At 49.0% G+C, this 26,389-nt stretch overlaps 8 protein-coding genes across 8 annotated transcripts; 4 read left to right on the top strand and 4 right to left on the bottom strand.

Moving 5' to 3' along the window:
- Positions 1–319: 319 nt before the first annotated feature.
- N7466_005706 (glutamate decarboxylase) lies at positions 320–2,158 on the top strand (the record flags this gene model as incomplete). Its single annotated transcript, XM_057165103.1, has 4 exons — positions 320–555; positions 632–659; positions 794–1,959; positions 2,059–2,158. The coding sequence occupies 4 exons, from the start codon at positions 320–322 to the stop codon at positions 2,156–2,158; spliced, it is 1,530 nt and encodes a 509-aa protein (XP_057020702.1).
- A 770-nt stretch (positions 2,159–2,928) lies between these two features.
- Positions 2,929–3,996, top strand: N7466_005705 (NAD(P)-dependent alcohol dehydrogenase; the record flags this gene model as incomplete). The annotated part of the gene is made up of 1 exon (XM_057165102.1): positions 2,929–3,996. The coding sequence occupies one exon, from the start codon at positions 2,929–2,931 to the stop codon at positions 3,994–3,996; it is 1,068 nt and encodes a 355-aa protein (XP_057020701.1).
- A 976-nt stretch (positions 3,997–4,972) lies between these two features.
- Positions 4,973–7,205, top strand: N7466_005704 (uncharacterized protein; the record flags this gene model as incomplete). The annotated part of the gene is made up of 2 exons (XM_057165101.1): positions 4,973–6,077; positions 6,151–7,205. The coding sequence occupies 2 exons, from the start codon at positions 4,973–4,975 to the stop codon at positions 7,203–7,205; spliced, it is 2,160 nt and encodes a 719-aa protein (XP_057020700.1).
- A 1,378-nt stretch (positions 7,206–8,583) lies between these two features.
- On the bottom strand, positions 8,584–10,443 carry N7466_005703 (putative choline sulfatase; the record flags this gene model as incomplete). Its single annotated transcript, XM_057165100.1, has 2 exons — positions 8,584–9,957; positions 10,033–10,443. The coding sequence occupies 2 exons, from the start codon at positions 10,441–10,443 to the stop codon at positions 8,584–8,586; spliced, it is 1,785 nt and encodes a 594-aa protein (XP_057020699.1).
- A 2,252-nt stretch (positions 10,444–12,695) lies between these two features.
- Positions 12,696–14,217, bottom strand: N7466_005702 (uncharacterized protein; the record flags this gene model as incomplete). The annotated part of the gene is made up of 3 exons (XM_057165099.1): positions 12,696–13,613; positions 13,668–14,023; positions 14,097–14,217. The coding sequence occupies 3 exons, from the start codon at positions 14,215–14,217 to the stop codon at positions 12,696–12,698; spliced, it is 1,395 nt and encodes a 464-aa protein (XP_057020698.1).
- Positions 14,218–15,344: 1,127 nt separating this feature from the next.
- N7466_005701 (transmembrane 9 family protein) lies at positions 15,345–17,665 on the bottom strand (the record flags this gene model as incomplete). The annotated part of the gene is made up of 3 exons (XM_057165098.1): positions 15,345–15,584; positions 15,649–16,101; positions 16,166–17,665. The coding sequence occupies 3 exons, from the start codon at positions 17,663–17,665 to the stop codon at positions 15,345–15,347; spliced, it is 2,193 nt and encodes a 730-aa protein (XP_057020697.1).
- A 1,502-nt stretch (positions 17,666–19,167) lies between these two features.
- Positions 19,168–20,690, bottom strand: N7466_005700 (ubiquitin domain-containing protein DSK2; the record flags this gene model as incomplete). The annotated part of the gene is made up of 2 exons (XM_057165097.1): positions 19,168–20,130; positions 20,223–20,690. The coding sequence occupies 2 exons, from the start codon at positions 20,688–20,690 to the stop codon at positions 19,168–19,170; spliced, it is 1,431 nt and encodes a 476-aa protein (XP_057020696.1).
- Positions 20,691–21,250: 560 nt separating this feature from the next.
- On the top strand, positions 21,251–25,367 carry N7466_005699 (DDB1/RSE1 family protein; the record flags this gene model as incomplete). Its single annotated transcript, XM_057165096.1, has 4 exons — positions 21,251–21,494; positions 21,692–23,768; positions 23,980–25,273; positions 25,341–25,367. The coding sequence occupies 4 exons, from the start codon at positions 21,251–21,253 to the stop codon at positions 25,365–25,367; spliced, it is 3,642 nt and encodes a 1,213-aa protein (XP_057020695.1).
- Between the last annotated feature and the right edge of the window lie 1,022 nt (positions 25,368–26,389).

The following is a 26,389-nucleotide window of genomic DNA, read 5'->3' as shown; positions in this document are numbered from 1 at the left end:
TCAATGCCGGGAGAAATTTCAAAACAATCAATCAAATTTCCGGGTGCGTAGTCATGGCCCTTCATTGGATTCGTATGCGTTGATCTCGTAAAAAAGTGGCGCTCAGAAGCACAGTAGAGAGCCAATTGGAGGGGAAGATAAAGCGATAGCCGATCTACTGCGTCACTGCGGGGGGACTTGGAACTTGCGATGTTGTTAGCTATAACTTATAAGTAACTCCCTCGTATTTCCGGCTTCTGTATTTTCCCTTCACATTCCCCCCTGACTTCCTATTATCTCTTGGTTTAATTTCTCCTTAGGAAATTATACTTCGCCCATCATGGTTCACCTTGCTACCGTTAAGAATGACGACGAAGTCTTCCACCCCGCTACCCGCGAGTTTGAAACCATTGGCAATGCCCCTACCCGCGATGACATTACTTCCAACGTCTACGGCAGCCACTTTGCTGCCGATCACATGCCCCAGCATGAGATGCCCGAGGAAGAGATGCCTCGTCAGGTCGCTGCTCGTATGATCAAGGACGAGCTGAGCCTGGATGGCAACCCCAAGCTGAAGTACGTTCTTGTGCTTCTTGTTATTCTAGCTAACGACAACACGGGCAATGGACAACAGCTAACCCAATTCTTACAGCTTGGCTTCTTTTGTTACCACCTACATGGTATGTGATCTTGTTAAATTTCAATTTCTCCAATTGCCTGAAAAAAACAAAACAAAAACAAAACAAAAAAACAACAAACAGACAGGCAGGGAAGTAGAAAGAACAAAACAGCTAATATGACCGCATTAATATAGGAAGAGGAGATTGAGCAGATCATGACCGACTCCTTCAGCAAGAACTTCATCGATTACGAGGAGTACCCCCACTCTGCAGAGATCCAGAACCGCTGCGTCAACATGATCGCTCGTCTGTACAACTGCCCTACCGACCCCAAGGGCGAAAATGCCATGGGTACCTCCACAATTGGTTCTTCCGAGGCGATCATGCTGGGCACGCTCGCTATGAAGAAGCGCTGGCAGAACAAGCGCAAGGCCGAGGGCAAGGACTGGTCCCGCCCTAACATTGTCATGAGCAGTGCCGTTCAAGTCTGCTGGGAGAAGGCCGCACGTTACTTCGATGTCGAGGAGCGTTATGTCTTCTGTACCGACTCCCGCTATGTCATCGACCCCAAGCAGGCCGTTGACCTGGTTGATGAGAACACCATTGGTATCTGTGCCATCATCGGAACCACCTACACCGGTGAGTACGAGGATGTCAAGGCTATCAACGACCTGCTCGTTGAGCGCAACATCGACTGCCCCATCCACGTCGACGCTGCTAGCGGTGGCTTCGTCGCTCCCTTCACCGTGCCCGAGCTGGAGTGGGATTTCCGTTTGGAGAAGGTTATCTCCATTAACGTCTCTGGTCACAAGTACGGCTTGGTCTACCCCGGTGTCGGTTGGGTCATCTGGCGCTCCCCCGAGTACCTGCCCCAGGAGCTTGTCTTCAACATTAACTACCTTGGTGCCGACCAGGCCAGTTTCACTTTGAACTTCTCCAAGGGAGCCGCTCAGGTCATCGGTCAGTACTACCAGTTGATCCGTCTTGGCAAGCACGGTTTCCGCTCCATCATGGTCAACTTGACCCGCATCTCCGACTACTTGTCTAGCGAGCTGGAGAAGATGGGCATGATCATCATGAGCCAGGGTAAGGGTCAGGGTCTCCCCTTGGTGGCATGGCGTCTGCCCAAGAGCGAAACTCGCGTTTATGACGAGTTCGCCATTGCCCACCAGCTGCGTGAGCGTGGCTGGATTGTTCCTGCCTACACCATGGCCCCCCACAGCGAGAAGCTGCAGCTGATGCGCGTTGTTGTCCGTGAGGACTTCAGCATGAACCGCTGCGACAGCTTGTTGACTGATATCAAGCTGGCTATCCAGACCCTTGAGGATATGGATCAGTCTATGATGACCAAGTACAAGGCGTAAGTTTCACTTTTAGCATCCATTTACCTGAACCCGTTCCTCTTTTGCTCTCTTCTTCTTTTACTGACTTGGGTTTTTTCTTTCAGGCACATGATTAGCCACCGTGCTCACCCCCGTCACAAAAAGACTCACCACGCCTACCAGGATGAGAAGCACTCGCTGCAGGGCAAGACTGGCAAGTCTCACGTTGTATGCTAGATGCGTCGATCGGCATCTTGGATCACGTTTTCGTTTCTATGCTTCGTTGCAAATGTTTCCTTTTGGCTGCCAAGTTGACGGTATCAATTAATTTTGATTCAGTTGATGTAGTAGTGTCGCTTGCAAGGGACTTGTTCTAACCCTGGAGGTTGTTCGTCACCCGCCACTTGTATGTATTTTCTGTCACATAGCGGGGAATGTCCGTTACGAGATTATTTATCGAACTGAAATATTCGATATCTTATCAATTTTGAATTTCGCTTGGGAATAATTTGTATCACCCGGCTTCCAAGGTCAACTGGTCCAAATGAGGGCTGAGATGAAGCTGAGGTGTGAACCGTAACCTTGGAATCAATTGTAAAATAATTTTTAACTCAAGTGCCATGTCCTTCAAATGGGAACATTCCATTGATTTGTTGGAAATGTCAAGTGTCGGACACAGACCACGGGGGCTAGAATTCATGTGTTGATTGACGAGATCTCCATCGCGCTAAGCTTCATTGGGTAAGGAAATATAAATTTCCAGGCGCATCATCCAGTAGCAGCTCATATAACCACTCAACATAGCCAATCTCCATTCACCAGCTCCAATCAACAGGAAACTTGGAAAGAAGAACGAATTTGGAAAAAAAAAAAAAAAACCCACAGATCCCCGCGTGGATCTGCTCACATTGAGACCTTAATACCACCAACCTTCCAAGCCAAAGGGGGCGGGGAAAAAGGCTTCCAAAAAGGGCCATCACAAATCTGAAATCAGAATGAATCCCACAATGCCAGACCTCGACATGGCCTCATTCCACCCAGAAAAAATGCAAGCCTGGCTCTACTCCAGCACAACTGGCGGAATGGAGAAGAACCTTCACCTACACGCGTCCACGCGCACACCGCCCGCTCCTCGAGGCAATCAAATCCTAGTGAAAGTGCTCTCGGCAGCTCTAAACCCTGCAGACTACAAGGTCGCAGAACTAGGCCTTCCTTTTCGCATGTTAATCGGCTCGCCCGCCACACCCGGCATGGACTTTTGCGGCCGCGTCACCAGCACAGGCCCACTTGCCAAACATCTAAAAGAAGGCACGCTAGTCTACGGGTGCTCGGCGCGGCCGGTCCAGTTTGGGTCGTTGGCGGAGTACATTACCGTCGCTGCGGATACGATATCCGTGGTCCCTGAGGGGTTGGGGGTTGACCATGCGGCTGCTGTGGGTGTTACGGGCCAGACGGCATATCAGAGTTTAGACGGGTATGTGAGTGCTGGGTCGAAGGTATTGATTAATGGGGGGTCGGGTGGATGTGGAATTTTCGCGATCCAGATTGCAAAGGCATTGGGGTGTCATGTTACGACTACGTGCTCGACAAGGAATATGGAGTTGTGTTATCGGTTGGGAGCGGATGCTGTGATTGATTATACGGCCGAAGAGAACTTGGTTGAGAAGCTTGCGTCGAGTGGTGTTGTGTTCGATCATGTTCTTGATCATGTTGGAGCTCCTGCGGATATGTACTACCAGTGCCACCGGTTCTTGAAGGAAGGTGGGGCGTTCGTACAGGTTGGAGCTTCATCGGTGATGACCTTTATTGGGCGGCTTTTATGGCCTGCTTTTCTTGGCGGTGGGCAAAGGAAGTATGTGACTTTGGCTACCAGGATTGATCTGAAGCAGCTTGGCCAGTTGGGAGAATGGCTAGCTGATGGTACTGTCAAAATGCAGCTGGACAGCGTGTTTGAATTCAACGATACTGTCAAGGCCTTTGAGAAGCTTCGATCGGGTCGAGCGAGGGGCAAAATCGTGGTACATGTCAGTGATCGGCATGCTCAAAACATGGAGCCATTTGGAATTGGACTTTGAGAGACATTTAAAATTTGAAGTACTGCAGTGGCTTATAGCACTCGTCACAGGAATGTGAGTGATCAGAAATAAAAGGGGTATTATTCGGTGTATCGGAATGTGCTTCATGACATGTCTCTCGCGGTATTGGAAAACAGCCCTGGAGCGTGCCATCGGACCATTGTAATATGTATAAGCTTGAATGGAAGCTGGGCAATTCGATTGGTCGTTCGGCAATCTCAAACCAAATCATAATATGATCCAGAGACTCGTCACATGTGTATATGCAAGTCTCCAAATCAACGGATTTGTAGAGTCCGTGGTATCTGGTTTGCGATTGGCCGTCATCAGGCCACGTGAATGTGGCCTGCAAGGCTGCAAGGCTAGAAGTGATTTAATACTCCGTAGTAGAAGCATGGAAAGGATTGTATCTGGGAGAAGTTGAAGGTATAAGGAAAAGAACTAGTAGTTCCAAGCACTTTATAATTTAATGTCTCCGGGATGCCTTATGCCTCAGTGAACAGTGGACACTTAACTATAGGTACATGTATTGGTCCGTCAAGTGTACCTTGAGCTAGTAATACTAACCAGTTGACCCATCTTGGCTTGCTCCTGCGGCAACTACAGCGTCAACTGGTTGGGATGAAAGCTTCTGTTCTTCCCCTCTTTAAGTTATGCACATACAGTGACATACTAGTAGGGTATTTGAACTGTTCATTCTCACTGGCTGATTTTATAATTCATTTCCTATTTCCTATTTCCTGTTTTTCTTTTTCCTATTTTATCTTTTATCTTTTCTTTGTAACCTCCCCCCCCCTTGGGCGCTTTTACCAGGGTTTTGACTCTGTTGTTTGACCCTCGGGCGTTTATATATAGAAAGTTCTCTCATCCTCATCCAATCATTTACCGTCGATCACTCCACCCTTCTTTGCCCTCTCCCCTCATTGCAGAGAGAGAGGGTCACTTCTTTTTTGCCTTGTCCTTGCCCATCACAAGGATGCCCCTATTCAACTTGAAGAAATCCAGAGCGCCGGCCAACCAGTCTGCAAGTCGCTTCTCTGCCCGATCCGTTGAGAATCTGGTCCACCCCGCGTCTCCACAGGACCACAACTCCAACTACGTGGACCGCCATCACTCAAACAACCGCCTCGCCTACGAAGAACCCACCAGTCCAATTCCACAACCTCAGCCAGACTTGTCTCAACCTGCATTACGTCGCGCTCAAAGTCTCCGTCAACAACAACAGAAACATCCTCACCAAAAGCCACTGTCTCAACAACGCGACCGACAGATTACCACCCCTGAGGACTCACAGCCTCGTCGTATAGGCTTATTCCAGCGCCCAACCTCCGGCTTTATTGATCGCAATTCCGCTGTCACAGGGATCAGACAGGTCTCGCAACCGCTCTCCCAGCCAAGCTCCCCCCGACACCCACCACCTTTTGAATCCCAAGAACAACAGCAACATCAACAACAACAACACCAGAACATCTTCCCAGAAGAGGAATCACCGACAGACCCACCTGCCTATGAGCCGCGATCGACGTCACTAGCCTACCAACATCAACACCTTCAACACTCACAACGATCTCTCCATCACTCCCACCCCTCTGTCAGTAGTGATATTCAGGAGTGGTCGCCGCAACAGCCCGTTGAACCACAACAGGGCCAATTACTCATTCCGCCAGGGCTCAGCACTGACCCAACCCTGGTTCAACAGTACGGCCGACCGTCCCCGACCGACCGTACTCCGGATTCTCCTCGCTATCTCCCCGAACACGGCCACCGGGGCCCGACGTTGTCTCGCCCCGAGTACGATCTGGTATTGAACACTTCCCGGCCCCCTTCCCGACAGACTTACGAGTCCCTTTCCCCAAGTCGTCTTCAAACCCCTCCTGACGCCATGCAGCAGGCCTCCGCACAGGCAATACCTCAGGGCCAGTCCACCGATCGACTATCGGGGCAACAAGAGCGCAGGGGGAGCACCACCCAGAACATGCCGACGGAACAACATTCCCGGAACACGCCAACGGGGCCGCGGACACGCGATGAGTTAGAGAACCTTGATATTCGAGCATTGATCCAAAAACATGATGAACTACGTAAGTCTTTCCCCAATACCGGATCTATAAAAAATGTGAGAGATGGGCATTGACCGGGGAATAATTTTCACAGAGAGTAAATACTCCAAGGTGAAGCGGTACTACTTCGAGAAAGAGGCACAGGTGCAGCATCTCCAGAACACCGTTGCACATCAACGAATGGCCGTTTCCCGTACTGTGCTAGATGACAATGAATATACAAACCGGTTCCAGCGACTGGATGGGGCCATCAAGGACCTTGCGTTCTCCGTGCGCAAGGACTGGCGGATCATTCCATCATGGCTGCAGGGGCTGACAACGGACGATGCCGTGACGGTGGGAACAAAGGAGATGATGGCACTGGGACGTGCAGTGGTCAGTCGCTGGCTGATGGAGGAAGTCTTCCAACGACACTTTCATCCAGGGCTGGAACCTGGCCTGAGTATTCAACTGAAGTCGATTGAGATGAATCTGCGCCGACAACAGATGCGACCAGTCACAGACGAAGACCGTGAGAACGCCATTGCCAAACTCTCCAATTGGCGTCGCACCACCTTCGACGGGCTGGGCGATACTCTTGCAAACCCCACTGCTCAAGAACATCGTGCCGAGCTGATCGAGCACTTGACCGTGGAACTGGCCACCTTCCTCAGCAACCAGCTGCAGGACCAGGCGCTCCCGGGCCTGGAGGCCGGCGTGCGGATGATCATCGAAAATACCATTAACATCATTGAAAAGATCCCGTTGGAAGCTCGCGATGTCTGCGTCGAGTACTTCCCACCCAACATCTCCTTCCACGACAACTACATGAAGGTCGAAGGTCAACTGCCTCACCTCACGCAGCCCCCTCCACCAGCGGACCAGGAAGTTGACGACGAAGGTGATTCCTCGCCCGCCTCAAACTCCACCGGACCCGGTGTCGACGGAACATCTCCAGCTCCACGTGAACCTCGAAGAAGATCCGTCTTCGGCGCCTTGATGGGTCGTCGACCCGCTGCCGACCCACCTGCTCGCCCAGCCGCTGGAACGGAGAAGACAGAGCAAACTGAGCCGTCTCGGATCCGCTTCGCCTCATTCCTTACTGTCGAAGTACGCGGCAAGGGACCCGCGACGGTGTTGATCAAAGCACCCGTGTGGCTGATCGAGTAAACGACCAACGAAAATGTCGAGACACTTCATGAAACCCCCTGAGCGTTGTATATAGTTGATAGTTCCACATTGCAAGTGGCATTGATGACAACCATGATGATTGATCGCATTCAAAGATATCCCCATCGAGTTTTCTTTTTTTATCCTTTTCTTTTGATGTGGCGGTTGTTTGATATGATCTATGGGAATTAATCTTTCAAATTTCTTTATTTCTTTCTTTCCAATTTTTTGAGGGGCAAATTTAGCACACGGACTTTTTAGTCCGGTCTACCGCTTCCAAGGCTTTCTTAGCGAAGATTTCTCTCATTTACATAGTGATAATCACAATAGATGGATGTTTTGTATCTTCCATTTAAAAGTAGATGCTGACTTGGCACTGTTTAGTGCAGCCACATTCCTAAACAGGTGTAGTAAGAACATTAGATGACAACTACTACTAGCGCCACAGACTCCACTGATAATTGAACTAGCTCGTGCTACTATAGAAGTTGGCATTACAGTACTATTGAAAGTGAATGGGGCCCACCCTTGGCGTTGGGGAAGTCAAGATACAGTACGAAGTGTCTACTGCCGAACTAAAATGACATCATTAATACGTTCTACTGAAGTATCACGGGAGTATCCGTAGTCCATTTTATAGAAACAAATCAGAATCTTCAATAAGAACCTTACGAAAAACTTAATTCCTACCTGGGGATTGAACATTTCAATATCATTGATGAATCGATTGATGAATCGTGGATTAGAAGAACGTGGACGAACTACGAACCTTGATATGAAATATGGACCATGTTCCTTCCCTCCGTCCTCCACGGTTACATCTATACCCTCCAATGTTTAATCAATGAAAAAAAAACCCTAACTCATAGATCGGGAAAACGCAGTTCTCGAAAATCATATATTCAGTCTGGATTGCAGTATCTACCCAAGGCACTAACAAAATGACGATGAAAAATGACACCCCACCCGGGATAATAACAAATATAATATGTACAAGAACCCAAACCCAAACCAAAGAACATGCTTTTAGAAAAGAAGCGGCAGGTCCAGATGCAAATTGCTTGGGGAATCAAAAGAATTCAGAAGAGAAAATAGTTTCCCGGGTATAGCGCCTCGCTGATGTGATGAACGAAAAGGAAACTCCCCAAAGGGAGTAAAATCGAGTAAATGAACCAGCGAGAGGAAAAAGAAACAAGAAACAAGAAACCATGGTAGATGCTGAAGGGCAGATGAAATCGCGAATTCGCCAAAGAAATGATGAAAGCAGGAAAAATGCTCAAAAGACAGAAAACAAATATGTTGGGCTGGATGAAAACTTCTTTTTTTCTTTCTCTTTCCTGGTAGAGACGGAAAGAGAGAGAGAAAAAAGGCTTCATCTTTAAGCCTTCAGACCGTGCTCGTTGGCAGCCTGTTGCAAGACACGAGGCCAGCGAGAGATAAGCTCGACATCATCCAGGATTCCCTTGCCCTGGTTCCGCACGTACTGAGTGCTGGGGTCAACACGGGGTTCCCAGTCCCAGACCTGAGGGGTACCCTCAATCAAGGCAGAGTAGACCAGACGACGGCGGCGCTGCGAAGTCAGAACATCCTGGCGGATCTTCTCCAGGTCCCATTTGGCATGGACTTCCTCGGTGAAGTACGCCAACAGGGTGACGGGATCGGCGCTGTCGGGTAGAGTCTGGAACTTGGCGGGGCTGGGAGTGCGTGGGGGTGTAGGCGTGGGGAAGGGGTAGGAGTTGGCGTTGTTGTTGTTATCACCGGCCCGCTGGGGGATGGGAGAGAGGCGAGGGGTCTCGCCGGGGGTGGGAAGGGATGCAGGCACGGCTAGAGGGTTGGCGGACTTCACTGGGAGAGGGGCGCGTGTGGTGGAGGGAATGGAGAGACCGGCGGCCAGGTTGATCTTCTCCTCTGGGTCGGCGGCCACGTCGAAGAGCATGGGCGGGTCGATGGTGGAGTAGATGAACTTCCAGCGGCCGCGGCGGATCATGATGAGAGGAGCCTGGGTACCTTCGCCCATGTACTCGCCGTACACGGTGTCGGTGCGAGGGCCCTCACCACCGGTCAGGTAGGGCATCAGGGAAACACCGTCGAGAGGTAGATCCTTGATTAGTGGTGCGCCGACCAGATCAGCGAATGTAGGTAGCATATCCATTGTGGAGACGTTCTCCTTGATGCGCTTGGGCTCGAACATCTTGGGAGCGTAGAAGAGCATTGGGACGCGGGCCGAGTTCTCGAACCAAGTCATCTTGTACCACAGGCCGCGCTCGCCAAGCATGTCTCCGTGATCACCAGTGAAACAGATGATTGTGTTTTCATCCAGGCCGGTGTTCTCCAAAACCTTCAATAGCTTGCCGATGTTGGTGTCGACGTATGTGCAGGCGGCATAGTAGGAGCGACGGGCAGCACGAATGCGGTCTTCCGGCATCTCCTTGCCCCAAAGATCAATACACTTCAGGACACGTTGGGAGTGGGGGTCCTGCTGGTCGTCGGGGACGTTTCCGTTCTTTGGAAGCGGAATGTCGACATCCTCGTACATGTCCCAGAACTCCTTGGTCATGGCATATGGGTCGTGGGGGTGGGTCATGGATACGGTCAAACAGAAAGGTTGGTCAGTGCGCTGGCGGACGTGGTCGTACAAGTACTGCTGCGACTTGTAGATGACTTCCTCGTCAAAGTCCAATTGGTTTGTGCGCACAACCGGGCCAGCATCCATGACCGAGGCCATGTTGTGGTAGTAGTCCTGGCGGATTTCCTGGGAAACTAAGTTAGCACCATGTCTCAAATGGCCGGGAAGAGAATCTCTTCTTGGGGGTCTTTTTTTACTTACCGGCTCATCCCAATTGACGGACCAGCCGTAGTCACCAGGGTAAATATCGCTTGTCAGACGCTGTTCATAACCGTGCAGCTGGTCCGGACCACAGAAGTGCATCTTTCCAGCCAGGGCCGTGTGGTAACCCTCTCGTCGCAGGTAGTGGGCGTAAGTGGGCGTATCGGCTGGCAAATCGGCAGCATTGTCATAGGCTCCAATCTTCGAGGGCAGTTGGCCGCTGACCATCACGTAGCGAGAAGGAGCACACAGCGGTGAGTTGCAGTAGGCCGAGTCAAAAGTCACACCCCCGGCGGCCAATTTGTCCAAGTTGGGCGTCTTGATGGGTGAGTTCTTGTCATGCAAGGACAACAAGGGCGCGGCCATCTGGTCGGCCATGATGTAAAGGATGTTGGGCTTCTTCTGCGCCATGGTGAAGGATGGTATTTCTTCTAGATGGCTTCAGGACAAAAGGTTGACAAGATTATAGAAGAAAAGAAGAAAAAGATTGAACTGGAACCATGGGATGGGGGGGGTTCATATAAGAATCCCGAAACTGGCACGTGTGGGGATGAACCCCCGAAAAGACTAAGAAATCCAAAGAAAAAAAAAAGTTTTTTTCTTTTTCAGTATTTTTTCATTTATTTTTATTTTTTCTTTTACTTGACAATGATTGATAAGAAGGTCCGAGAGTATCTATCACATTCGAGGTAGGAATAGATTAGCAAGTGGGAATGTATTGCGCTTACAAGCGCGATTGTACGTTAGTCCGTACAAGCCCGGGGTCATACTTCTAAAACCCACAGCCCCATACTGTTACTCGCTCCTTACTCCGCCACGGAAGATTCCAAGCAAAAGAAGAAAAAAAGGCCCAGATCTTTCCCCGATAAGTCCACAGTAGCGGCTGTACTACTGCATTGAAGATCAGGGGAATGATCTGGCACTGACGTACCCCCGAAGGCGCAAGATAGCACAATTTGAGAGTGCGATGGTGTGATTGACCCAAGAATGGAGAAGATTTTGTGGGGAGATCAGTTGTATTGTATTGTACTCATTCGTAATCGTATTTGAGAACCAAACTAAAGGGGTCATGTGGCTAATTTCCTATTATTGATTGTGCAAGAGGAACATGATCATTGAGAAATAAAATAAAAAATAAAAAAATCGAGAAATTCCAACAAAGTTCAGGAATCAGTGTCCATGTCAAGAAATACAATCCCATCCAGTCAGAAGAGTATTCAAAAAAGATTGTAACAAGTACTGAAGAGAATCAAAAGAGTCCGCATTGGCAAGTCCCGAAGCCCCGTGATTGCCGAGTTGCCACCTTGTAAAGCTGTGACGATACCAGAACGCAGAATTGGTAAGATCAGGATTTGCCATTGAAGGAACAGAAATAACTACGAAGCTAAGAATTTCACTCAACATTCTACACCCTATCTGATTCTGTCACTCTTCTTTTCACCATGTCCACTCAACCCCGGAGTGGACAGCAAGCTTTGAAGAGACGGACCCATGTACCTACAATTCAAGCCTGATCACCCAAACTTTCCGACAGGAAAGTCTCGACTCCACCGGATCGTGTCATTCGCTTTATCATCCAATCATCACGACTCACTTTGCCCCTGGTATTACCAAACTCAGTTAGTCGGATTGCTTAGGAGGGATTAGGGGAAGGTACTCCACTTGCTTATCTTAAGACCCAATCAAAAGATGAAGAAAACAACCACAAGAGAAAAAAAAAAAAATAAAGAATACGAAGGAGAAGGAGAAAAAAAAAAAAGAAGGCCTAGCGAGGGAGCCGAGGAGGCCGACTAGACTAAGTGGGACAATCAGCGGTGTATGCACAAAGTACTCATCACGACCTCATGAACTTCTTGTTTTTTTGGGGATTTCTTCGATTTTCAGGAAATAACATTCGAGACATTCGAGAGATCCGCAAAAATCCCCAGTTTCATACATGTACTGGATGAGCAATCCCCCTTTTCAATCACGTCATGTGCATCTCCCCGGATTCATCAACCTTTTCACCGCCAGTTGGTTCAACTTCAGCTTCAACTCCACATGAGAACACGTTTACATGCGGGACCGAATCACCCGATGCAGAATGGCGCAATAAGTACAGACGAAGTACCAAGTCCAAATACATTCAGTAGTACTATGTACATATTTACTACGGAGTACATACTTGGTAACTGCTAATGTCGATCAACCTTACATTTCACAAACCTTGGAACCCTTGCTACTTAATTCAACCTCGATCCAACCCCATCTACTACTAGTACAAGGGAAATAGAAATCCATCCTAACCCATCACAATTTTGCTATTTTTTTGGTAGTTTGAGCTTTTTAGAAAAACAATGAACATCAAGAAACATCAAGGACCAATCTTTGAAAAAATCATCAAGAAGCAAAAGAAAACCATCAACCGAAAACCTCAAGGCCAGATAAAAGAGATAAAAGAGACAAAACATGAAAAATCAAGAAACATCAAGGACCAATCTTTGAAAAAAAAAGCAAAAAGCAAAAGAAAACCATCAGCCGAAAATCTCAAGACAAGATAAAAGAGATAAAAGAGATCAAAGAAATAAAAGAGATAAAAAAAAGAAAATTTCCCATATCAATTCGCATCCATCACAAATTTTCAAGACTCCATTCTGTCTCATGATGATGCCCCTTAAGACGAATCACCATGCATTTCTTCCATAAGCATTGTTGTGGCGAGCTTGAGCCGTGCTGGGTGGCTTTGGCCACTGGTCTTCTTCATCATTGATCCCGATACGGCAAAACGTCTTGAGCTCCTGCTCGCCAGCTTGGGGATCTAGGCTGTCAGCTGGAGACCATCCCTTACTTACATCCCACCATAGCCAACGTTCATGGTCAATGTCAAACATCTTGTCACGTGGCAGACTCTCAGCCGGTAGATTCTTGGCATACCAGAAGACGAGATCCCGGATGGCCATAGCATCCTCCAGGCTATCCAAGCCGAATCGGGTCCTTTGGATGTCACGAGACAGGTGCACCCGGCTGAGATTCTTCAGACTTCGGTTCCTTTCAGGAACCTCACGCCGGCTTTCAAGCTCATAGGTGTCGATAACTCTTTGGCGCTCGAATCTCCATCGTAGGTGAATCATGTCGTCGCGGCCTTGATGGAGAACGATATATGTGAACCTGTTAACATAGTCCCAGAGACATTTCTGGGCTTCTTCGACCCCGTCTAGACAGAGACCTTTCTTGTGTGCATCGTTCATCATTGTCCAGGTGATGCAGCTACGCGGGGTGTCCAAATGCAGCATGGGGACCTTGGGCCACACGAAGTGGTCGAGGAGAACTTCGCCGCTGTAGAGATCAACGGCACTCAGTCGGATGAGCTCATGTTCACCCCGGCGGTTTATTCCTGTCTTGCAGGAGACTACCACTCCAGATCGGTGGGTGGGTGTGACGATCCGCAGTCTCTCGTGAATGTCGCCATTGTTGAATTTCCAATTGTCTCCGTAGCGAGGGGTGTAAAACGGGCGGACTACTCCTTCGTCATCGTTCGAGTCGTGCTTCAGTCTAAGAAGACACCCGCATGAAGTTGCGGGCCTTTCGCAACAAGTGAAAACCTGTTGATTGGTTTAGTATTGGGTCTCACAATGATTCAAAGGCATTTGACTCACATCATTGATAGGTTTACCAGGGTGGTAAAGGCACTCCGGGACGTATCCGGTCTCTCTCTTGACCCACAGCTTATGCTCAATTTTAGTGCTTCCCATGAACCAGAAGCCATGCTTGCCAGGAACCTCTTGAGTTTCGAAGAAAGGAAAGTAGAGCAATTTTGGCTCATCGTTTCCGACTTCGGGCTCTGGAAGCTCCCGCTTCGTTGGATCCCACACATACTCAGGCTCGACTTTTTTGGGAGCGAGCACAAAGCTCTCTGGCGGAGGCACCGCATTCCGAGGAGTTGAGTCCCGTTGGAGTTGTTCCAAACCCTTCTTGTTATGAACTTTGTAGAGTCTGTAATCCTTTCTGAGCACTGTAATCTGGTATCAGCAAAGCCGTCTGTGAAAAATAGCGCTTAAATCATGAGACAAGATGAGAATACGTACAGTAACAATAGAAGCAACGAATCTTGTTCTTGCTCAGGTAGCTACTCTCGTAACCACCAGGGAGGTACCTTTGTTCATTCAGTGTGTTTATACCCATCCATAGGCCTCTCATGGCTTCCATGAGAGCGGGAGTCTCGACAACCTCAGCAAGGACTCTTGGTACCCTCTCCGTGTTGAAAAATGGATGGGTCGGCTTGTTTGGGTCGACTATGACAGGCACATTGCGTTCTTTATTCCATCGATCATTGTGAAACTGTGTGGAAATAGAGAGGGTCAGAATCATAAGAGGTACACATGCACTGCAAGTTGCTGGATAAGAGAGAGAGAGAGAGAGAGAGAGAGAGAGAGAGAGAGAGAGAGAGAGAGAGAGAGAGAGAGAGAGGGTGGGGGACTGCGTGAGGGAATATAGGCATATAATAAGTGAAGGGGGGTAAACATACCATTTTGGATTCCATTATTTGAAGCTAAGGGGCGGGTAGATGAAAGGATAAGAGTAGGGAAGATGAAGAATTTTGAATGAACGAACGTTCAGGAGGACAGAAAGTGCGATTCGAGTAGTCACGAAAAGCTGAAGGATCAGATTCGGGAAGGCGAAGAAATTTTGAAAGAACAAACGTTCAGGAGGACAGAAAGTGCGGTTCGTCCTCCTGAAAGTGCGGTTCAAGTAGTCACGAACAGTTGAAGGATGAGATTCGGGAAGGCGAAGAAATTTGAAGGAACGAACGTTCAGGAGGACAGAAAGTGCGGTTCAAGTAGTCACGAACAGTTGAAGGATGAGATTTGAAAGAACGAACGTTCAGGAGGACAGAAAGTGCGCTCTAAATGGCCACGAACAGTGATAGTGCTAGGCACGATATCACATGTGCATTCACGACGACAGTAGTAGCTACTAGAATAAACGATCTCTAGCGAACCCCTGTATCAGCTGACCATCTTCACTGTAGCCTAAATTTGCCTATTGAATAATTCATACACTATCAGATTGAACCCTAGGAAATCATGAAGTGAATGATTGAGGGAAGGGTTAAGGGAGAGGATGGGACAAAGAAATTAACAATGATATTCTCCTGATGAATAGACACAAGTCGGTTACTAAGGAATTCAAGAGATACAATAAGAAAAGAAGACAGTAGTAGTAGTATACGCCGTGGTAGTCAATTGGCTCACCGATGCTTATCAAACAGATTATTTCGTTAAGAGACGTGGTTGTTTTCTAGGGAATTTGGGATGACAACATCAGAATGAGGATTAGTCAACCTTGATCGCGCTATAGACACGACGCACAAAGGCATATGCAGCCAGGAATCCGACAGTTCCAGTCAGCAAGAAGTACACTGTGCAGGCGAGAAAGCTGTAGCTGAAGAACAGCAGGGTAGAAACGAATCCAGTGACGTGCAGCTTGAACATATAGTACCAGATGCAATAAGCGAAGATCCAGAAGGCACTGCTGCCACCTGTCAAGAAACTTTGCCACCACCAGTGGTAATTCTAGCAAGTTGGTGAGTTGATGTTGTACTAATAGAAACAAGTCGGACTTGAAGAGAGAACTTACCTCGGAGCAGAGTTGGCTGTAAGTTGCAATGACGGTCACTTCGACGATGGTGACCATGAGAACTGCACATACTACGCTCAGGAAGCCAAACACATAGTAGTAGCCACTCTTGTCCTGCCAGAGATTCTTGAAAACAAACAACAACTCAATGAAGAGAACGGCGAATGGAACCAATCCTGTCAAAAGAGGGCCGGCAGGGCCACTCAGATACCATGGCTGGGGTGGAACTTGGCGGGCAATGGCGTTCGTCTTCAGAGGGTGCTCCCAAGGCTTAGCTCGCACATATCCAACCCAGCTACCAAGGTAGACGAGGGGAACCTGAATCAGCAACCAAAGAGCAAGCAGGCCAACCAAGGTGCCGAACGGGATCGCCGTGCTGGAAGCCTGAGTCCAGACAAACAAATTCAAGATCAAGATAAGGAAAAATGTCAGTCCGGGGAAAAGTAAGGCGGTCTGCAATAATCAAGTCAGTTCAAACAAGTACAACAAACGTCATGCCACTATTAAATGCACTTACAATCAAGGTATTCTTTCGCCATGCGGTTCCACTGAAGGTCTTATAGAGTCTGCCGGAGAAGTAACCAGAGAATAAACCAGCAAACACAAACAGTCCCATGCCAACGCTGACAAATCCACCGCGGAAACTTGGGTTCAAGACTCCCAGGCAACTAAGTGCAAGCAAACCAGTTGCCATAAATAGCAACTGCATACCTGACCCAACAAGTGGTGCTAAAAGGCCACTGTAGGCGGGGATTCGGAAAACATCGCCATGAAGAAGCTTCCAGCCGCTAGTGTCCTCGAGAGGTTCATCGTCAGAGGACATGTCTGCGTCGTTTTCCACGTCGGCATTATCCAACAGTCCCTCCGTCTTCTTCTCTCTTGAACGCTTCCGGTGGGACTGGCCCTTTGGTTTCCGATCCTCCATAGCTCCATCGCCACGGCCCTTGATGTCGCCTTGTACGGTCCGACTCCATATCACAAAAACGGTGGCACCTAGTACGGTGGAGATGATCAAGGAGTTGACAATCGCCAGCCAGTGTGTCATTGAGCCTTCTTCTTGGTTGGTGAAATACAGATCCCAACGGTTAGCCCAATCAATCTTCGGTTCTTCGCGGAAGTAAACCGAGTAGGTGTACGGGATGCTCAAGGTGGACCCGTCATCATCGTCATCGTCATCCTCTGGGATGTAAGACAAGCCAGCGTATTTCTCCTTAAGCTTCGATTTGTCGGGTGCAATGTACAGACCGAGTCCTTCGTGGTCCGAGTGAATGTCCTTTGGACAACCGCCTTCTTGGCGGTCCGCCGAGGTGACACTTTTTGGATATACTTCGAATCCATTGATCACCTTGCCCCCTTCCGGTGCGCTCCGCCAGCGGATAACGATTGTGAAATGGTTGTTGATGAAATAGCGGTGTTGGCCCGTAGAAGGGGAAATATCACGGTAACCCAGCTTGAATCCGGAGGCGTAATATTTTCGGCTTCTATCAACGGTCACAAAGCTTGTTGCGCCAGGCAGATTATCCACAATCCATTCAATCACGTAGTTCTCCTTGATCAGGTTCCGAGCCCATTTGATATTTGAGCGAGTGACTTCACGGGTGCAGAGTGCTTGGCATTCCACATCTTTGCCCATGGTGAGCTCAAAATCGGAGGTCATGATACGATCGCCACGCAGCACTTCACCTAAATTAAGTGATATGCTCTGACCAGATCCAAAGGGCGAGCCGCCATGAGTCTTGCCACTTGGGGGGCAGACAAAAGGGAGGTCGAAGTAAGCATACTGGAGCTGCGTTTGGTCGGAGAAAATCTTGTTGACAAGGAGGGGGATTGGTTCTTTGTCATTGTACCGAGTGACTGAGTATCCTATATCAGAGAAGAGCAAAGTCAGTATCGGCTGAGTTACCCTAGTCTTGTGTCGACGAAGCTTACCAGGGATGTAAAAGGCCCAGGCATAAGAGACAAACGAAAGCACAAAAAGTGACCAGGTACCAAGACCTAACGACCTTGAAGATGCCATTGTCACTGTGTTATTTGTATGGTTTTGTAAGGTTTCCTATTAGCTGAACCGAATGCGCTGCCCCCTGGTTCCTCATACACTTCAAAGTTGAGCCGGAAGTGCGTTTGGAGGTGATCGCACGTCAGCGGACAAGCGGAGTGCAGATCTGCAACAACCGATCGGGGCAGATCCTTTTGGTTTCTAGCAAGACCCCAGATTCCTCACGGACTGCCCTAGAGGCCGGTATATAGGCAGTCGCCAACAAGGCGGTAGGTAGTTGAGACTCGGTAGGGTGATGCTTGGCAGGCGCTAAGCTCCGGGTCAGTCTCGATCGTGTAGTATTGACACAGAGATGAAAATGAGATTTAGAAAAAGGAATCGTGGAGAGATGAGAAAGATTAAAGATAACGAGTGTAATTGGCACCGAATGCCGCAGGTGCCAGCAAGATGGGGATTCGGTGCTCGTCCAAGGAGTTAGGGGAGAGAAAGCCCCCGGATTACCTCTAATCTCCAACGTGTCAAACGTGGACGGATTATCTAATCGGAGACCCTTGAAGCTGCAGCAAATTAAAGTTTCCTAGGTCTGAATCGCCAATCAATGCAGAGTGATAGATGTAGGAAATACCTTTAGCGTAAAGGCTTGTAAGATGATGAATTCAATTTGTAAATATTTGAAAGATTTGAGTATTGTAATCCAAGGTCCAAACTTCGTAAACATGACATGACGCATGCAGCCGGGGTCGGCCACTATTCCGTGTTTGTATATTTACTAAGTTACTAAGTATATTTCTGCCTTGCAACCTTGGAACTAGAGTCCCGTTACTTCTATCCATGTACTCAAGTGCTACTTAGTAGGCACTAACCAGCACTAGTATACTATACATTTGTCACGGTATATCTGCACTGTACCCATAATTAACACCTGGGCATTTTCTTGGAGAGACAACACATCCAATATGTAGGAGAAAACCCCAAAAACCTGGCGCCAGTAATCTTTGACAATTGGAATGAGATTTTCTAACATTGAATATGTAACATCCATACATTTGTAGATCAATATTCATATATATGTGAATTCCGTGCTTCAAATGTTTTAATGTTGACCAGGTGAAAACCTTGTGAGAATTGTATGTATGTAGCACTTGAGTGTGAGTCGTGTACTAGTAGGTATCGTTGGAACCCCACATGCATACGGGGCCGGCACCTGCCACATGTGCAGGCGGGAATGACTTCAATGTTGGAGATAGTAAATCGTCACGAAATGCTAAATCTAAAACCTATTGACCTATTAAGTTGGAGGAGAGAGGACATTGATATCACATAAGTAGGTAAGAATAAATATCCACATCCAGAAAAAAACCAAGCAAAAAGGGGGAATGTAAGATGTCGTCAACTTGAAGAAAGGCCGGTCGTTAGTCCTAAGCGAAACAAGGCCATGGAGTAGATGGGGTTAAAAAAAAGAAACACTATAAAAAGAAGATTGAGTGGGGGATTGCATCTTCAGGCGAAAAAAGGCCCCCTCGCTAACTCAACAAGTATTCCACGGCTCCTTGCACACTACCGCCACTTCGTCGCAAAGCTTCAATATTTCGCTCAAACTCGAAGAATCCCATATCATTCAACTGGCGGAGCTGATCAGCATATCGCTCCTCAGGAGGCCGGTTATCAGTGGGAGCTGCTTGAGAGCCAAAGCCACCGCCCCCGAACAGTGATGCCAGAGGGTTTGCACCAGCAGCACCGGCAGCACCGGCAGCACCGGCAGCACCGGCAGCACCCTCTCCACCTTCTAAACCCAAAGCCTGCAAAAATGTTGCCCTTAAGGCGGGATCACGAAGGAGTTGCTGGGCATTGGAAAATTGGTCATTGGGCATATTCATATTCGCACCCGCGCCAGCGCCTGCTTGGCCTGCACCTCCGAAGAAGGCTGGGTTGAGAAGAGCCGAAAATGGGTTCGCCGCCGCCTCTCCAGTGTTTGATCGGGTATTGGTGTTTTGTGTTCCTTCATTACCTTCAGCCTGGCCTGCTGCGCCAGTGGCAGCTGGCTGGGATGGAGGAGCAAAGGGGTTGGCCCCAGGAACGCCCCCGAAGAGACTAGCAAATGGGCTTGGACCATTCCCGAGATCGAATGGATTTGCAGGCATATCTTGTTGTTGAGCACCCTGATTGCCCTCGGGGGTTGTGTTGGTGACACCTGGAGCGGGGAAGGCATTCTGGTTGCCTGCGCCGCCTTGTCCGCCTCCCATCATACCCATTGCCTGCTGCATTCGCATCGCCTGGCGAATGGAGTTGGGGTCGGTCAACATGCGACGGAACTCGGGGCTCTGCATCATGTGTCGCACGCCAGGTCCCATGTCTCGTAGCATGGGGTTTTGTTGGATCATCATATCGATTACCTGTGGGTTTTGAAGTGCCTCGTTTATGGAAGATTGGAACTGAGGATTCTCAAGCATGTTCAACATCGTATCGCTATCGGGAGGTGGGCCCATCTATGATGAAGGTAAGAAGTCAGTATATTGGAATAATTCACCGGCGTTTCACAAATGATCGGGGTGTTTATAGTATATGTGAGCTCACTTACCCCACCATCCGGGCCAAACAGACCTGCGCCAGGTAGTTGGGCAAACCCGGCATATCGAGCTCCAGTTAAGCCTGCTAGAGGATTGTTTCCAGTACCTGCAGCAAGATTGGTTGGGACACCTGCCGCAGGCTGACTCGGCGTTGGGGCAGCCGGGCTTGCTGTTGAAGTACTAGATTGACCGGATGTGTTGGATCGTTGCTGATTGCTTGCAGCACTCTTCACCAAGTGAATGGTATGCCCATCCTTAATCTTGTATGACTCTAGGGTCTCGTTATCCTTCAGCACTCGGCCGGAATAGATCAGGCGCTGACGATCAGCGGGGGTATCGGCATATTCGGAGCTTGAGAGCTTCTGCTTCAACTCCAAGACTGGAGTGGAAAGAGGCAGGGTGATGGTAAATTTGGCATCAGTTGAAGATTTGACGGTGAAGGTGATAGGGGCATCCTCCGTAGCACCGGTGTCGGCCATGGCTGTCTGGGTGGGAAGCACGCTGAATTGAATGAGGGGAAGCTGGGCTAGCAACTAAGGAAATGGGGGTCCAGAAGAACTTTGCCAGTGAAAGAAGCTGAAGGAACAAAGAGGAGATTGAATGATATAGAGGGAAGGAAGGCAAATATTTGATGATGTACTGTCCAAATGGTTTCAAGTCGATTGCCGGTGTTGTCCTGGAGTGGGATCTATTTGGTATTGGGGTCGTGGTTTACCCGGGAAGACCATTACATAAGGGTGGTGATGACAGAAGGCGGTCGAAACCGATGGCCAGAATTGCCACGTGACTACGGCAATTGCTTCGCACTGGAATTTTGCATTTCTTTCGTGTTGGAACTTCCACTTCCACTTCCGCACGTTCGTTTCTTGAGCAAAAAGTGGCCCCAACCACGGAGTCTTTTCTTTACTAGTGACTCCACCAGGCAGATATGGGATTGATGTGATTGTTCCACTCCCCCCTGGACTGCAATTGATCATAATACTCCGTGTCTTTTGCTAGGTGTCAGAGCTGGCAAAGCTCTGCGAGCTAAGTGCCAACAATGGCTACCACCTCGCACATGTTCATGTACTCCTTGACAATCCAGCCTCCAACTGCGATCACACAGGCAGTCCTAGGGCAGTTTTCTGGAACCAAGGAGCAACAGGTCATCACCGCGTCTGGCTCTAAGCTCACTATTCACCGACCTGACCCGACCCTGGGCAAAGTTACCCCAATCTTCTCTCAAGATGTATTTGGCATCATCCGCTCTTTGGCAGTATTTCGTCTGGCAGGTAGTAACAAAGGTATGTCTTTTTTTAAACAAAACCCCATCCCCTTGCATTTACGAGTTCAACTTAGTGATTCTTGAAGCTTCCCGGGTAGCACGGTCTTGGTTCTTTGACCCGACCCCTTGAAGGGCGGGGGACCTGCCCTGGCCAGCAACGTGGACGCTGTCAAACCCCATAAATAGCGAAACTGTGCTGAGTCATTTCCATTGCAGATTATCTGATCATCGGCTCTGATTCGGGTCGCATCACCATCGTTGAGTATGTCCCCTCCCAGAATCGCTTCAACCGGATCCATTTGGAAACATTTGGCAAATCCGGGGTTCGCAGAGTCGTTCCAGGACAATATCTTGCGGTGGACCCTAAGGGCCGTGCGTGCTTGATAGCCTCAGTTGAGAAGAATAAGCTGGTCTATGTTCTCAACCGAAACTCTCAGGCTGAACTCACAATCTCGTCGCCCTTGGAAGCCCACAAACCCCAAACATTGGTGTTTGCTATGATTGCCTTGGATGTTGGATATGATAACCCCATCTTCGCTGCCCTTGAAGTGGATTACTCCGAGGCAGACCAAGATCCCACTGGTCAAGCATACGAGGAGATGGAGAAGGTTCTTGTTTACTATGAATTGGATCTGGGTCTCAACCACGTCGTCCGCAAGTGGTCCGATCCAGTGGACCGCACCGCAAACATGCTGTTCCAAGTGCCGGGTGGTGCAGATGGACCCAGTGGTGTTTTGGTCTGTTCCGAGGACAATATTACCTACCGCCACTCAAACCAGGATGCATTCCGTGTGCCGATTCCACGTCGCAGCGGCCCCACTGAAAACCCCGAACGGAAGCGAACAATTGTTTCGGGTGTGATGCATAAAATGCGAGGCGCATTTTTCTTCCTTCTTCAGACTGAGGATGGTGACATCTTTAAGGTAACACTTGAGATGGTCGAGGATGAGAATGGCCAACCGATCGGTGAAGTCCAAGGCCTGAAAATAAAATTCTTTGACACTGTTCCTGTTGCATCGAGTCTCCTCATTCTCAAGAGTGGATTCCTCTATGTTGCCAGTGAATCAGGCAACCATCACTTCTACCAATTTGAAAAACTTGGTGATGATGACGAAGAGATTGAATTCAGCAGCGACTCGTTCTCTGCGGATCCTTCCGCCCCGTACGAACCTGTTTTCTTCCGTCCTCGCCCTGCTGAGAACTTGAATCTTATGGAGTCAATCAACTCACTGAACCCATTAATTGACAGCAAGGTTGCCAACCTTACTGAGGAGGATGCCCCACAAATTTACTCTGTCTGTGGCACAGGCGCCCGCAGTACATTCCGGACTCTCAAGCATGGACTTGAGGTCTCTGAGCTTGTGGACTCGCAGCTCCGTGCCGTGCCTTCTGCGGTCTGGACAACCAAGTTGGCACGATCCGACAAGTATGACCGATACATTGTACTCTCTTTCACCAATGGTACCATCGTTCTGGGAATTGGTGAGATAGTAGAGGAAATCACCGAAGATTCTGGTTTCCTTTCTACAGCACCAACGCTCGCTGTCCAACAGCTTGGTGAAGACTCACTCATTCAAGTACACCCTCGAGGTATCCGCCATCTCCTCGCGGACCACCGAGTGAATGAGTGGCCTGCCCCACAGCATCGTTCTATTGTGGCTGCTGCTACTAACGAACGTCAAGTCGCTGTCGCCCTTAGCTCTGGCGAGATTGTCTACTTCGAAATGGATGCCGATGGATCTTTGGCAGAATATGATGAACGACGCCAAATGTCTGGCACGGTCACTTGCCTTAGTCTCGGACAGGTTCCCGAGGGCCGTGTACGAAGTTCGTTCCTAGCCGTTGGCTGTGACGATTCAACTGTTCGCATCCTCAGCTTGGACACAAAGAACATGTTGGAAAACATGTCTGTTCAAGCCCTCACATCGGCGCCGTCTGCGCTTAACATCATGGCCATGGCTGATTCCAGCTCCGGTGGCACCACTCTCTACTTGCACATCGGTCTCTACTCTGGTGTGTACCTTCGTACTGTGCTGGATGATGTGACCGGTGAACTCTCAGACACCCGAACACGATTCCTTGGAGCCAAACCCGTCAAACTGTCACAAGTCTCGGTTCAGGGTCAAACGGCAGTCCTTGCTCTAAGCTCCCGCTCATGGCTTGGGTACTCCGATATTCAAACCAAGAGCTTTATGCTCACTCCATTGGACTATTTCGGCCTCGAGTGGGGCTGGAACTTCTCTAGTGAGCAATGCTTGGAGGGTATGGTCGGTATTCAAGGTCGAATTCTACGGTACGTGACTCACTTTGTTGTCAACCCCCCCCCCCCCCTGCCATTTCCAACTATGATCATATGATGAAAAAATGGGAACCGAACCTCCATGTGGATCAAAAACATGTTTTTATTTTTCCAATTGTTCCTACTGAGATCAAACACTTGTTATTTTTCGCATTTTCCGAACTTTGCTATTGAAATGTGAGCTTTCTCGCTGACACAACCATAGGATCTTTTCCATCGAAAAGCTCGACAACAACATGCTGCAGGAGTCCATCCCGTTGGCTTACACTCCCCGCCGCTTTGTGAAGCACCCAGACCAGCCTCTTTTCTACGTCATCGAGTCCGATAACAACGTTCTATCCTCCACTACACGCGAAACCCTGACCAAGGATTCAGAAACTCGCAATGGCGGCGGCGACGACGCTGCCAGCCTGCCTCCTGCCGAGTTCGGATATCCCCGAGGAACTGGTCACTGGGCATCATGTATCCAAGTAGTCGATCCCATTTCCGAGAAGGCCGTGGTCTTCAGCCTTGATCTTGAGGATAACGAGGCCGCAGTCAGTGTTGCCGTTGCTCCTTTCTCCAGCCAAGATGATGAATCGTTCTTGGTCGTTGGTACTGCCAAGGACATGGAAGTCAGTCCACCGAAGTCGAAAGGTGGCTTCATTCACATTTACCGATTTTCCGAGGATGGGCGCAAATTTGAGCTCATTCACAAGACAAGCACAGAAGAGCCACCTCTTGCTCTCCTCCCATTCCAAGGAAAGCTATTGGCAGGTGTTGGTTCCATTCTTCGCCTGTACGACCTCGGTGTGAGGCAGTTGCTTCGCAAATCTCAGGCACCTGTGGTGCCCCAAACCATTGTTGGTCTCCAAACCCAAGGTAGCCGAATTGTTGTTAGCGATGTCCGAGAGAGTGTGACCTATGTGGTCTACAAACAACAAGAGAATGTTCTGATCCCATTTGTGGATGATTCCATTGCCCGCTGGACTTCCTCCACAACAATGGTGGATTATGAAACCATTGCTGGAGGTGACAAGTTTGGTAACCTGTGGATGCTGCGTTGCCCAAGCAAAGTTTCCGAGGAAGCCGATGAGGATGGATCTGGGGCTCACCTAGTTCACGAGCGAGGCTACTTGCAGGGAACTCCCAACCGCCTAGAGCTGATGGTTCACTACTACACCCAAGACATCCCGACTAGCCTGCACAAAGCCCAGCTAGTTGCTGGCGGTCGTGACATTGTCCTTTGGACTGGTTTCCAAGGAACGATCGGCATGTTCGTCCCCTTTGCGAGCCGTGAAGACGTTGATTTCTTCCAAAGTCTGGAGATGCAGCTGGCTGCGCAGCACCCCCCACTCGCTGGCCGCGACCACCTGATCTATCGTGGTTACTATGCCCCCGTGAAGGGTGTCATCGATGGGGATCTGTGCGAGATGTATTTCCTTCTACCCAACAATACGAAGATGATGATTGCCGCGGAGTTGGATCGATCTGTGCGGGAGATCGAGCGTAAGATCTCGGTAAGTTGACTTCGATCATCCTCATGATGCCTTCCCCCCAAAGTTGCATTGACTAACCGAAATCCAGGACATGCGAACACGAGTGGCGTATTAATTTCGGACCGGTCTGGCATCATTCATGTTGGCGTTTTTCTTTTGGGCCCTCTGGGGCTTCACATACTAGGTACTTAGGTTTTGCTAATCGATATCCCAATCCGCGGCCCAGACCGCATTTTTCATTCTCATGGCGATCCCCCTAATCCCATTTTGTTTATCCCTCTCCCTCGACGTCTCTTGCCTCGCTCGGTCTGCCGCTTTTCTCGGCTAATCTTGAGCTGGATGCAATTTGATCACCTTTTGGTGGTTGAGCTGTATGAGACAAAATTAAGCGTGGTTTTGCTATGCGTCGACGTCTTTTGAGTACGGTTTTTTCCGCTTCCACGGTTCTCACCGTAATTTATCTGTCGGGACATCTCGTAATCTCAATGGTCATTTGATTTTTGAGAAGAAAAAAATAGTCTCTAGTCGTGATTATGTATTGTCAATTGAATCAAGTTTCACTTACAATTTCTAAAAATTCATTTTAAAATCTCCGAAAACAAAAATCATCGAGGTCTTGTGCAGCTTGTCGTACTGGAGCCACAACTTATGGAGTACACACTACAAAGTACAAACCGCCCGGTCGGAATCAGATCACGTAAATCATGCCGATCTCAACTTCAGCCGAAACAACACGGCACCGAGATTTCCATCCGTACGCCGTACCTGCATAGACCACCTGAGTTCCCCGTCTCGCACGCCGAAAGAAAACCCACTCGGCATCGAGAGCGCTTCGGCTATGATCGGTAAAATCTGGATCCCCGCGGGAAAATCCCTGATCTCGTCATTGTCGTGGGGAACTACTCCGAAAGTCGTATGTCCAGCCCCTGGGCTCCAGGTTGGAGCGTGCTCGATGTTGAAGTTCTAGCGGCGGGTGGTAAAAGCATACCAATTAGTATTTAGCACCTACACTAATTGAAGAATATCGAGAACCTTGGAATGATAATTGGGAAACAGATCAAGAATATTTTGAAGTATGCACAGTAGTAGTCTGTACTGTACACGCTAGCTCTGTCCTAGGGGTTGAAAGTTGAGACT

The sequence above is a fragment of the Penicillium verhagenii genome, assembly GCF_028828195.1.
Source record: "Penicillium verhagenii strain IBT 33310 chromosome Unknown utg000006l_segment0_segment0, whole genome shotgun sequence".
Classification (NCBI taxonomy): Eukaryota; Fungi; Ascomycota; class Eurotiomycetes; order Eurotiales; family Aspergillaceae; genus Penicillium; species Penicillium verhagenii.
This window is presented reverse-complemented; position numbering and strand designations above follow the sequence as displayed.